The sequence below is a fragment of the Melanerpes formicivorus genome, unplaced genomic scaffold (genome assembly GCF_026170545.1).
Source record: "Melanerpes formicivorus ecotype bairdi unplaced genomic scaffold, bMelFor1.0.p_v2 SCAF_251, whole genome shotgun sequence".
NCBI classification, from domain to species: Eukaryota; Metazoa; Chordata; class Aves; order Piciformes; family Picidae; genus Melanerpes; species Melanerpes formicivorus.
This window is the reverse complement of record NW_027142603.1, coordinates 71,126-83,948: the sequence shown is the minus strand read 5'-3', so window position 1 is coordinate 83,948 and position 12,823 is coordinate 71,126. Positions and strand designations below refer to the sequence as shown.

Here is a 12,823-nt window from a genome sequence, read left to right as displayed (position 1 = left end):
TTGAGGGCTCCAGACCTGTACACAGCACTGCAGGTGAGCTCTCACCAGAGCAGAAGGGCAGAATCACCTCTCTTGACCTGCAGGCCACACTGCTTTGGATGCAGCCCAGGCTGCCATTGGCCTTCTGGGCTGCAAGTGCCCATTGGGGGCTCATGTGCAGCTTCTCATCCACCAGCATCACCAAGTCCTTTTCTGCAGGGCAGCTTTTCTATCACCTCATCCTCCAGCCTGTATTGATAGTGAGGATTGTTTCAACCTTGTTCCTGAGGTCCTTCAGCCTTTTGTAACATCTCCTAGCAGCACCCTCTGACGTTCCACTGTGGTGCTAAAGCTGTCCTTCACTCACAGCCTCACAACGCAGGCCAGTGCAGCTGTAGCTCAGCAGATGCCTTCAGAACTTGATAGCTAAAATGGGTCGACTAGCTGCAGGTGTTTGCACCCTCCAGGTTTCCAAAGGAAAGCCATTCCTGCTCATCACTGGGAGAGGCAGGTGGTCCACAGCCACACGGGAAGGACATTAAATGTGAGGGATTAGTGCAAAGCAAAGGGGCTATGAATATTCACGGTGTGGTTTATATGGTAATGGCCTCAGCCACCTTGAAAGACTTTGTTCTCTTCCCACCATCAACAAGCCATAGACTTCTGCAGGCAGAAGTCTTAATGAGAGGTGGTTTTGCAAAGGCACATTCACAGATGTTTGCTGGAAGCAGATGTTGAATGCACCGCCTCCAGTTCTGGGCCCCTCACTTCAGGAAGGAGGTTGACTTGCTGGAAGGTGTCCAGACAAGGGCAAGAAAGCTGGGGAGGGGTCTGGAGCACAGTCCTGTGAGGAGAGGCTGAGGGAGCTGGGGTTGCTTAGCCTGGAGGAGGCTCAGGGGAGACCTCCTTGCTGTCTCCAACTCCCTGAAAGGAGGTTGTAGCCAGGTGGGGGTTGGCCTCTTCTCCCAGACAACCAGCCCCAGAACAGGAGGACACAGTCTCAAGCTGTGTCAGGGAACATTTAGGCTGGAGGTGAGGAGGAAATTCTCCCCAGCAAGAGAGATTGGCCATTGGGATGTGCTGCCCAGGGAGGTGGTGGAGTCCCCATCCCTGGAGGTGTTCAAGAGGGGATTGGATGTGGTACTTGGAGCCATGGTTTAGTTGTCATGAGGTGCCGGGTGACAGGTTGGACTTGATGATCTCTGGGGTCTTTTCCAACCTTATTGATTCTATGATTCTACTATGAGGGTGGTGGAACACTGGAACAGATTGCCCTGGGATGTGGTTGAGACTCCATCCCTGGAGACATTCAATGTCAGGTTTGATGATGCTCTGAATCATCTGTTCTAGTTGGAACAGTCCCTGCTTACTGTGAGGGGGTTGGAGAAGATAACCTTTGAAGGTCCCTTCCAACCTGATGCATTCTGTGAAATCACATCCATGAGCTCTGGGGTGGTGGTGGTCTGCACCTAAGTTCCTCTGGCTGCACCAATTTATCTGTCAGTGTGGTGGCTTCCCCTCTCCTCTCTGTAACTGCTTCCCAGGCAGTGACAGGGAGGCAGAGAAAGAGGAAAGAGTTTGCTCAACATGGTGTGGGAGCTGGCTGGGGAAAGGTGGAAGAGCACCCAATGTCTCAGCCCATTGCCTCTGTCCAATGGCTGGGCTGAGCTTCCCAAGGGTTCATTCCACCTCCTTTCCTCTGCCTTTTCCATCTTCCTGGTAAATGAGCTGTGAAGCCACAGCAGATTGAAGCTTGTCCAAGCCTCCTATCAAAGGATGAAGTTGCAGCTGGCATTCATCTAGTCCTGTTGTGGATGTGGTGCATGTGCAATGGGACTCTGGGTTTCCATGTGGCCTGTGGGCCTTCCAAACAAGCCCAAAGGTTGTTAGAGAGCTTCTGAGGGATTGGTTCCCTCACTGGGTAGTACAAGCTCTTCATTAGTGCTAATGCACACTAAATTAAGGTGGCAATTAGCCTGAGCATATTCATCAGGACAGTGTCTTTTAATAAATTGTGTATTTAACATGATTGCCTTTTACTGACTGCTGCAGTAATTGCATCCTTTACTCCTGCAGGTCAAGCTTGGCTAGAAGGAAATTCATGGGACAGACAGAACAGTAAGGACTAGAGCAGAGACTGTGCTTCACATCCCAGGGTTTGTGAGGGTGAGTCTGGTTTACCACATTTCTGTAGCTCTGTTAAGGCTGGGTAGGTGTAGCTGTGGTGTGCAGGAGAAAAGCAAGATGTTAGAATAGAATAGAATAGAATAGAATAGAATAGAATAGAATAGAATAGAATAGAATAGAATAGAATAGGATTGAATTGAATTGAATTGAATTGAATTGAATTGAATTGAATTGAATTGAATTGAATTGAATTGAATTGAGCAAGTTGGAAAAGACCTTTGAGATCACCAAGTCCAACCTATCACCCAACACCATCTGATCAACTCAACCATGGCACCAAGTGCCTCATTCATTCTCTTCCTAAACACTTCCAGGGATGGTGACTCCACCACCTCCCTGGGCAGCACATCCCAAGGGCCAATCTCTCTTGCTGGGAAGAATTTCTTCCTCACCTCCAGCCTAAACCTCCCCTGGCACAGCTTGAGACTGTGTCCTCTTGTTCTGGTGCTGGGTGCCTGGGAGAAGAGACCAACCCCCACCTGGCTCCAACATCCCTTCAGGGAGTTGGAGACAGCAAGAAGGTCTCCCCTGAGCCTCCTCTTCTCCAGGCTAAGCAGCCCCAGCTCCCTCAGCCTCTCCTCACAGGGCTGTGCTCCAGACCCCTCCCCAGCTTTGTTGCCCTTCTCTGGACACCTTCCAGCATCTGATCATCTTTCCTAAACTGAGGAGCCCAGAACTGGACACAGGACTCCAGGTGTGGCCTAACCAGTGCTGAGCACAGGGCAGAATGACTTCCCTGCTCCTGCTGGCCACACTTTTCCTGATGCAGGCCAGGATAAATGCCTCCTGCATGGGAGAATTTAATCTGTCACTAATCTGGGGGCCTGGAGGAGAGCAGAGAAGATCTTTTCTCTAAGTGGATCAAGTTGTGCAGGCTCAGTTTTCAATCAGGGTCCAGGAAGAGCAGCAGAAATTTGCCTTTTTGTGTGTGTGTGGCTTAAAAAGGAAAATGGAAGGGAAAAAGGCAGCTCTGTGGGTCAGGAGTGGCCTTTCAGGGCAGTTGTTTTTGTCAGCAGGGGCTTGAGGTGCCTTCAGCCTGTTAGCAAGGCAGAAATGGTTTCATCATGACATTATTTGTAAGTCATGCTCTTGGCATTGTTTGTGAGTGTATTCTTCAAAGCCCAGAGCACTTCTTCATGTGGGAACCTGGTGGGAAGGCATCTCCTGGGCTTCAGCTCTGCCAGGAAACAGTTTTAAGTGCTACATAAGAGGTCAGATAACACCTTTAGACCTGGGAGGAAGCAAAAGGACCTGGCAGCCATCATTATCTCGTGCTAGCCCCTGTTGCCTTGTTCAGGTGAGGAATGAGCTCTTCTGTGTAATGAGCTCCACAAGGTCTTGCAGTAAATACAAATGGAGATAGGATGGTGTCATTCCAATTAAAAAGTGAGTGTGCTGAGGATGTGCTGGTGTTTTGCAGGCTGAATTGGATCAAGGAGCCTTGAAGACCATGGAGGGAGACTGTCTGAGCTGCATGAAGTACCTGATGTTTCTTTTCAATTTCTTTATCTTTGTAAGTATTTAGAATCCTCTCTCTCTCCTAAATCCTTCTGTTTCCAGCAGCCTGCTGCTCCCCAGCAGGAGAGGCTGTAATTTGGTGAAGCTGCCACAGTACAGAATATCCCCTCAGCTCTGCACTGGCAGTCACCCAGGGGTTTGCAGCATCCAGAGATGCTCAGACATACAGCAAACCAGCACAGTGAGCCCTGTTGTGTCCCCTCAGCTCTGCTCTGGCAGTCACCCAGGGGTTTGCAGCATCCAGAGATGCTCAGACATACAGCAAACCAGCACAGTGAGCCCTGTTGCGTCCCCTCAGCTCTGCTCTGGCAGTCACCCAGGGGTTTGCAGCATCCAGAGATGCTCAGACATACAGCAAACCAGCACAGTGAGCCCTGTTGCATCCCCTCAGCTCTGCTCTGGCAGTCACCCAGGGGTTTGCAGCATCCAGTGATGCTCAGACGTACAGCAAACCAGCACAGTGAGCCCTGTTGCGTCCCCTCAGCTCTGCTCTGGCAGTCACCCAGGGGTTTGCAGCATCCAGAGATGCTCAGACATACAGCAAACCAGCACAGTGAGCCCTGTTGCATCCCCTCAGCTCTGCTCTGGCAGTCACCCAGGGGTTTGCAGCATCCAGAGATGCTCAGACGTACAGCAAACCAGCACAGTGAGCCCTGTTGTCTGAATCACTCCTGTCCCTGGCAAGGGAAAGCTGTAACTGGTGGTGTACATGGTCTGTCCTTGGATGGCAGAAGAGGTTGATTTCTAGCTCTGGGTGCCTCATGAGGAAACACAACTATTTCATGTACTCTCAGATTATGGCTTCATTTCACCAGAGCTGCAAGGAAGCTGGGGATGGGCTGTTTCCAAGGGCTTGGGGCAATGGTTTGAAGCAAGAGCAGGGTAGGTTGAGGCTGGGCATCAGGAGGAAGTTCTGCACAATGAGGGTGGTGAGACACTGGAATAGGTTGCCCAGAGAGGTGGTGGAGGCCCCATGACTGGAGATATTCAAGGTGAAGCTTGATGGGGGCTTGAGTAACCTGATCTAGTTGGGGGTGTTCCTCCCAACAGCAGGGGGGTTGGACACAGAATCACAGAATCAACCAGTGTGGAAAAGACCTGAGAGATCATCAAGTCCAACCTATTACCTAATACCTAACACCTCCTGATGAACTAAACCATGGCTCCAAGTGCCACATCCAAGCCTTTTTTGAACACCTCCAGGCATGGTGACTCCACCACCTCCCTGGGCAGCACATTCCAATGGCGAATCTCTCTTGCTGGGAAGAACTTTCTCCTTACCTCCAGCCTAAACTTACCCTGGCACAGCCTGAGACTGTGTCCTCAGAGGTGGCAGCATTAAGGGGGTAAGACTAAGTAGTTGGTAAAGTGAGCTGCCAAGGAAGAAAGATGCCTTTGCTGCAAATGGCTCACTTAGTGAGGCTGAGCTCTTACAAGTAGCCCGTTGCCTGCTCAGTAGGGAATGTATGGCACAGAGAGACAAAAGATCTTTAATCTTTGATCAAATGGTGGCTCTTTGGGTTAGGAACTGGCTGGAGGCTGAGCCCAGGGAGTGGTGGTGAATGGTGCCACAGCCAGCTGGCAGCCAGGCACCAGTGGTGTCCCCCAGGGATCAGTGCTGGGCCCCAGCCTGTTCAATATCTTGATTGATGATCTGGAGGAGGGGATTGAGTCAGTCATCAGTAAATGTGCAGATGACAGCAAGCTGGGGGCAGGAGTTGATCTGTTAGAGGGTAGGAGAGCTCTGCAGAGGGACCTTGCCAGGCTGGGCAGATGGGCAGAGGCCAAGGGCAGGAGATTGAACACATCCAAGTGCCAGGTGCTGCACATTGGCCACAACAACCCCAGGCAGTGCTACAGGCTGGGGTCAGAGTGGCTGAGAGCAGCCAGGCAGAGAGGGACCTGGGAGGACTGGTTGACACCTGGCTGAAGATGAGCCAGCAGTGTGCCCAGGTGGCCAAGAAGGCCAATGGCATCCTGGCCTGCATCAGGAACAGTGTGGCTAGCAGGAGCAGGGAGGTCATTCTGCCCCTGTACACTGCACTGGTTAGGCCACACCTTGAGTCCTGTGTCCAGTTCTGGGCCCCTCAACTTAGGAAAGATGTTGAGCTGCTGGAAGGTGTCCAGAGAAGGGCAAGAAAGCTGGGGAGGGGTCTGGAGCACAGCCCTGTGAGGAGAGGCTGAGGGAGCTGGGGTTGCTTAGCCTGGAGAAGAGGAGGCTCAGGGCAGACCTTCTTGCTGTCTCCAACTGCCTGAGGGAGGTTGTAGCCAGGTGGGGCTTGGTCTCTTCTGCCAGGCACCCAGCCCCAGAACAAGAGGACACAGTCTCAAGCTGTGCCAGGGGAGGTTTATGCTGGTGGTGAGGAGAAAGTTCTTCCCAGCAAGAGAGATTGGCCCTTGGGATGTGCTGCCCAGGGAGGTGGTGGAGTCACCATCCCTGGAGGTGTTTAAGAAGAGCCTGGCTGAGGCACTTGGAGCCATGGTTTCATTGATTAGAAGGTGTTGGGTGGCAGGTTGGACTCCATGATCTCTGAGGTCTTTTCCAACTCTATTGATTCTGTGATTCTCTGAAGCCATTGTTTGCCTGCAGCACTTGGTTGATGCTGACCTCTCTCCTTCTCTCTTCCTCTCCTCGTGCTGTGCCAGCTGGGAGGAGCCTGCCTGCTGGGCGTTGGGATCTGGGTCATCATGGACCCCACAGGATTTCGGGAGATAGTGGCTGCCAACCCCCTGCTCTTCACAGGAGCCTACATCATGTTGGCCATGGGAGCGATGCTCTTCCTGCTGGGCTTCCTCGGCTGCTGCGGTGCCATCCGGGAGAACAAATGCCTCCTGCTCTTTGTAAGTGTCCTCGTGTGTGGTAGGGTTGGAAGGGTAAGGCCCAAAAGCCTCCTCCCTCCCCCCTGTAATGTAAAGGGAAAGAAAATTGAAGGGAAAGGGAAAAAAAAAACTCACAGCTGAATTAGCAAAGCAGTGGAGCTGTGTATTTACAAAGCAATGTGGAATATGCAGGGGAATATATACAAACTTACAATATTTACAATATATACAAAGACATACAATAAAGTAGCACAGAAATGAGAGTTCCCCCCTCTGCTGAGGGGGTTCCCCACCTCCGCTCTCCTCCTCTCTCCCCCTTTTCCCCAGAGTGGGTTAGAAAGAGAGAGAAAGAGGAAAAAAAAGTTAGAAGCAGTTTGTGTTAATTGGAAAGGAGTTAATACAGGCCTTGGTAGCTTATCGGTTTCAAGGCCGAAGCCTTGGCAGAAAGCCCAGCACAGAAAGCTGCTGCCCTGCGGAGGAGCGGAAGCAAGACTGAAGATAAAAATGTTGGAATGCCCAGGATACCCTCCTGCACTCCCAGTTCAGAAGGTGCTTCCTCCCACTTTACCAATGAAATTAGTTTAGATCCTTCTTTCCGTTTATCAACTTCCGTCCACCATATTCCCTTTCTTAAGGGGACAGCATCAACCGGTCACATCGTGTCAGGTTACAGCCAGCCCAGGAGGGGCTGGGCCGAGAAGAACCTAGCCCCAGGGTGGGCAGAGAAAGCTGACTGTGGTAGCTTCAGGCTGTGCCTTTGAAAGTTTTCAGGGGTGTTGAACAGAAAAGTAGTGAAATGTTAAAGATGTAGGGGGGTTGGACCAGATGATCTTTCAAGGTCCCAATGCATTCTGTCATTCTGTGATTCTAACTAAATCACTCCTGGGTGCAAAAAGGAGAACAAAGATAGTTCTAAACAGTCCCCTTGGAGAGATCTCTACCGTAAGACCGTGCTCCCAAAGCACTGGGTAAATGTTGTAGGCACTGTGTGTTCTGTGCATATCCATGGCATTCCACCGCAGGCTGTAGCTCTGCCTGCAAGCACAGCTTGCATTTGCTTCCAGTTCTGTACATATCCATGGCATTCCACTGCAGGCTGTAGCTTTGCCTGCAAGCACAGCTTGCATTTGCTTCCAGTTGAGCTGGTATGGAAGAATTAATGTGTGTGGGGGGGGGAGATTGCAACCAGGTGGGCAGAGAGACTTGGTGCCCCCTCCCAGGTCAAGGTCTCTTCCACTCCCCCTTTCTGTCCACCAAGTCTGTTTAAGGGGAGCCATTTTCCTGTGCTCTTCCTCTTGCTCCTGCCCCTCACCTGCCCAGCAGACCCTTTGCTGCTCCTGCTGTTGCTATAACCACGTGGTGAGGTCTGCTCCATGCTGCATCCAAACTCATAAGGACTCCACCTAAAGAGAATCCACATTTACATCAAGACAATCCTATGCCAGCAGGGCCTGGGTTTGTGTATTTTTCATGCCCTTACCCTTTCTCCTTCTCCCTTTGTCACTTCCCTTTTATTTAGATGCCTTTTGCATTTTAAACTTGACTTGTTAACTTGTTGACTTTAAACTTGACAAGTTCAACTTTTTTACTCCCAGATCAATTCTGGACTGGTTTCCTTTGTGATTTTTACCTCTTTTCTCCTTCTGCCTAATTTGCTTTTTCTCTTCTGGGAAGAAGGGAGAGGGAAGGCAACCTGAATCTGTCCCATTTGGGCTTTTGGACTCTGGGAAAGCTTAAACCACACCACCTCACCAAGCCTCCCCTGGCCTCTCAAGCTGCACAAGGAGAGGTTTAGACTGGATGCTGGGAAGAAATTCTTAGGGGAGACCTCCTTGCTGTGTACAGCTACCTGAAGGGAGGTTGCTGCCAGGTGGGGTTTGGTCTCTTCTCCCAGGCACCCAGCAGCAGAACAAGAGGACACAGTCTCAAGCTGTGCCAGGGGAGGTTTAGGCTGGATGGTAGGAAGACGTTCTTCATAGAAAGAGAGCTTGGCCATTGGAATGTGCTGCCCAGGGAGGTGGTGGAGTCACCATCACTGGAGGTGTTTAGGAAGAGCCTGGCTGAGGCACTTGGTGCCATGGTTTAGTTGATCAGATGATGTTTGTGATAGGTTGGACTTGATGATCTCTCAGGTAGTGATAGGACTTCTCAGGTAGTGATAGGACTAGGGGGAATGGAATGAAGCTGGAGGTGGGGAGATTCAGGCTGGATGTGAGGAGGAAGTTCTTCCCCATGAGAGTGGTGAAGCCCTGGAATGAGTTGTCCAGGGAGGTGGTCGAGGCCCCGTCCCTGGAGGTGTTTAAGACCAGGCTGGATGAGGCTCTGGCCAGGCTGATGTAGTGTGGGGTGTCCCTGCCCATGGCAGGGGGGTTGGAACTAGATGATCCTTGTGGTCCCTTCCAACCCTGAATGATACTATGATCTCCAAGGTCTTTTCCAACCTGGTTAATTCCATTCCATTCCATTCCATTCCATTCCATTCCATTCCATTCCATTCCATTCCATTCCATTCCATTCCATTCCATTCCATTCCATTCTTGGTGGTGCTTCCCAAGGATGGGGGTGAGTGCAGAGATGATGTACTGATAAAGATGCAAAGAATGTGCTGTTTCCCTACAGCAAGTTTCAGCCCAGTGGATTCTGGGAGTGTCCTCTGACCTTCTTAAGCTTTTTTCCTAAACTTTCCTCTTTGTTTAGGTTGGGTTCATTTGCTTTCAATAAGTGACCAGAGATGGCTCTCTCTTGGCCACCCAAACCTCACTGCTCCCACTTGTGGATTCATTCCTCACAAAGATGACAGCAGAATTGTCCAGCTCAGCACTGCTTGGTGGCCATTTGTTGCAGCTCTTGGCTACTACTCTGTTCCAAAACTGAAGCAGCTTTATTTTGAATACAGAGCACAGAATTAACCAGGTTGGAAAAGACCTTTGAGATCATCCAGTCCAACCTCTCACCCAACACCATCTGATCAACTAAACCATGGCTCCGAGTGTCTCATCCAGGCTCTTCCTAAACACCTCCAGGGGTGGGGATTCCACCATCTCCCTGGGCAGCACATCCCAATGGCGAATTTCTCTTGCTGGGAAGAATTTCTTCCTCACCTCCAGCCTAAACCTCCCCTGGCACAGCTTGAGACTGTGTCCTCTTGTTCTGGTGCTGAATGCCTGGGAGAAGAGACCAACCCCCACCTGGCTACAACCTCCCTTCAGGGAGTTGGAGAGAGCAAGAAGGTCTCCCCTGAGCCTCCTCTTCTGCAGGCTTAGCAACCCCAGCTCCCTCAGCCTCTCCTCACAGGGCTGTGCTCCAGACCCCTCCCCAGCCTTGTTGCCCTTCTCTGGACACCTTCAAGTGTCTCAAAGTCCGTCTTAAATTGTGGAGCCCAGAACTGGACACAGGACTCAAGGTGTTCAAGGGGAGATTGGACGTGGCACTTGGTGCCATGGTCTAGTCATGGGTTCTGTGTTGATAGGTTGGACTCGATGATCCTCGAGGTCCTTTCCAACCTAAGTGATACTGTGGTACTGTGATACTGTGTGGCCTGACCAGTGCTGAGCACAGGGCACAATGACTTCCCTGCTCCTGCTGGCCACACTGTTCCTGATGCAGGCCAGGATGCCCTTGACCTTCTTGGCCACCTGGGCACACTGCAGGCTCATGTTTAGCTGCTGTCAACCAGTACCCCCAGGTCCCTTTCTGCCTGGCTGCTCTCCAGCCACTCTGCCCCCAGCCTGTAGCTCTGCATGGGGTTGTTGTGGCCAGTGCAGCCTTTAGTTTCTCCCTCTGGGTCTGTTGGGTCTTTGGAGGGGGTTTGTTTGTTCTTAACATCTTGCTCTTGCAATGTTTTGGTGTGACTGTATCTCATACAGCCGCTTCACGGTGCTACAGAGGCTCATCTCTGACCCCAAACAAACAGCAAAGTCCCCTTGCTTGAATGCATACCCATTTGTTTTTTTCCTGGAGATGAGCATGGCCTCACTGAGATAAAGCCTCTCTGGCCTTTGGCTCGCCCCTTGAATTCACAACATGCCAACAAGAGCCCTTCTCTGGAAGCCATTATGGGTTTGATTTCTAGTGCCTGGCCTCAGAAGTAAATCAGAAACCCAAAGCTATCACCTGTGAGGTCGTGGAGATCTGCCCAGAGCAACCTCATAAAATGCTGGAGATCAAACCCAATAAGCCTGAGGTGACTTCAAAGCCTGTCCCTCTCTGATTGAGCACCTAGAAGTTATGTTTGATGAGAAATACCGATTGTCAGCGAAGGAGGAGAGTTAATATTTCCATTTCAGACCGTGTCCGCTGCATACAGCTTGGGCACTTGGCTGGAGCTCTGGGCCGGGCTCTCTCCTGATTTAACATCACAGAGCTACCCCAGGGTTTGAGTGCTCCCTCCTCGTGTTTTAGTTATACTCCAGCGCACTCAATTTTGTGGTTATTACTTCTCTGACTCTCAGAAGCACTTCTAAGCCCTGCTGCTTTATTTCCTTTCCTTTTATTATTATTTTATTTTGTACTTGGAATGTGAGAAATACATGAGCTGGAAGTAATGCCCTTGACTGGGAGAAGCTCTGCAAGTCATTACTGCATGAGGAATTAGTGCCCCACTTTGATCAGGTCTTCCAGGCCTTCTAGTATCAAAGTCAGCTCTGGTATCAAAGCCAGCTCTGATAAACCACCTGCCAGCACTGAAGCACCTGGATGAGGATCTCTGCTGATGCCAAGTGAGGAGAGAGAGGTGTTGCTGATTCCTGCTTTCTGGGGAGCCACACCAGCTGGTGTAGAAATGCAGCTGGGAAACCACAAGCCTGGTGGGGCTAAGTTTTAGGCCTTGAGAAGGCAAACCCTTCGTGATCGTGCTCCAGAGAGCTGGGGAGCACCTTGTATTAGAATAAACAAACCTTTATTAGAATAAACCAAACCAGGTTGGAAGAGACCTTCAAGATCATCGTGTCCAACCCATCAACCAATCCAACCCACCCAAACAGCTAACCCATGGCACCAAGCACCCCATCAAGTCTCCTCCTGAACACCTTCAATGACGGTGACTCCACCACCTCCCCGGGCAGCCCATTCCGATGGGCAATCACTCTCTCTGTGTAGAACTTCTTCCTAACATCCAACCTGAACCTCCCATGGCGCAGCCTGAGACTGTGTCCTCTTGTTCTAGTACTGGGTGCCTGGGAGAAGAGACCATCATCAGCCTGTCTACAACCTCCCTTCAGGTAGTTGTAGAGAGTGATAAGGTCACCCCTGAGTCTCCTCTTCTCCAGGCTAAGCAACCCCAGCTCCCTCAGCCTCTCCTCATAGGGCTTGTGTTCCAAGCCCCTCACCGACTTTGTTGCCCTTCTCTGGACACGTTCCAGCAAGTCAACCTCCTTCCTAAACTGAGGGGCCCAGAACTGGACACAGGACTCGAGGTGTGGCCTAACCAGTGCAGTGTACAGGGGCAGAATGACCTCCCTGCTCCTGCTGGCCACACTGTTCCTGATGCAGGCCAGGATGCCATTGGCCCTCTTGTAAAGGCAGTGTTAGGCTGATTCGGGGGGGGGTGGGGGGGGGGGGGAGGGTACCTGGGGAGAAGGTGCTAGATCAAATCAAGCCCACTTCCCAAAGTCATTAAAGAATTGATGAGGCAGAGAGCTGCCTGAGTGAGAGTCCCCAGTGATGCATAATGTATGTCTGAAGCTTTTACTCCAAATGTAAACAGGAATTAAAAGGGACAAAGATGCACAACTGCAGCTCCTCTAGGTTCTGCCTTCTGTCTTTGCAAGGACTTTTATTTTTCAGCAAGCCACTTCTCATTTGGTCAAAACCCATCCCTGGGGAGCCAAACGTGTTGCCTTCAGCACAAGGCTGTGAAGTGTTTTGAGGCTCCCCCAGCCTTTGGACTTGGCTCACAAAAAGCAGTAAACATTGGCCTGCAAATCAGACATTGAATAACTTCTGAGCTGTGGTAAAGACTCTCTGCCTGCAAAGGGGTGCCGTGAAAATCAGACTCCAAAGTGCTGTTGAGCATCCAGCGCTGCACCACAGGACTGAATGCAGCCCTGCAAGAGGAGCAGTCTGTGTCAGCTGTGTTTGGCTTAACTCTGAGTGTAGGCATCCTGGTTTGGACTCTTGTAAAGCAGATGCTGTAGGCCCTGACAATTCTCAGCATGAAAACATGGATCCCTTGGGTTAAAGGGATTAGGGGACTGGAGATGAGGATAGGTTGAGAAACCTGGAACTATGGAAGGGGCTGTGTCGTGCCCTAGTGAGGCCACAGCTGGAGTGCTGGAGCCAGTTCTGGGATCCCCAGTTCAAGAGGGATAGGGAACTGCTG

The 12,823-nt window shown here is 51.0% G+C and overlaps 1 protein-coding gene across 8 annotated transcripts in view; it reads left to right on the top strand.

Annotated features, from left to right (window-relative positions):
* TSPAN18 (tetraspanin 18) overlaps window positions 1-12,823 on the top strand; it is a 177,315-nt gene that overhangs the window by 132,221 nt on the left and 32,271 nt on the right. For 5 of the 8 annotated variants that reach the window (XM_068169956.1, XM_068169958.1, XM_068169957.1 and 2 more), the window contains 2 exons: window positions 3,587-3,679; window positions 6,331-6,525. In XM_068169956.1, coding sequence (XP_068026057.1) covers window positions 3,587-3,679; window positions 6,331-6,525 — 288 coding nt within the window. Of the gene's footprint in view, window positions 1-2,055; window positions 2,146-3,586; window positions 3,680-6,330; window positions 6,526-12,823 lie in introns of all 8 variants that reach the window. The other 3 variants (XM_068169962.1, XM_068169963.1, XM_068169964.1) reach the window with 1 other exon arrangement.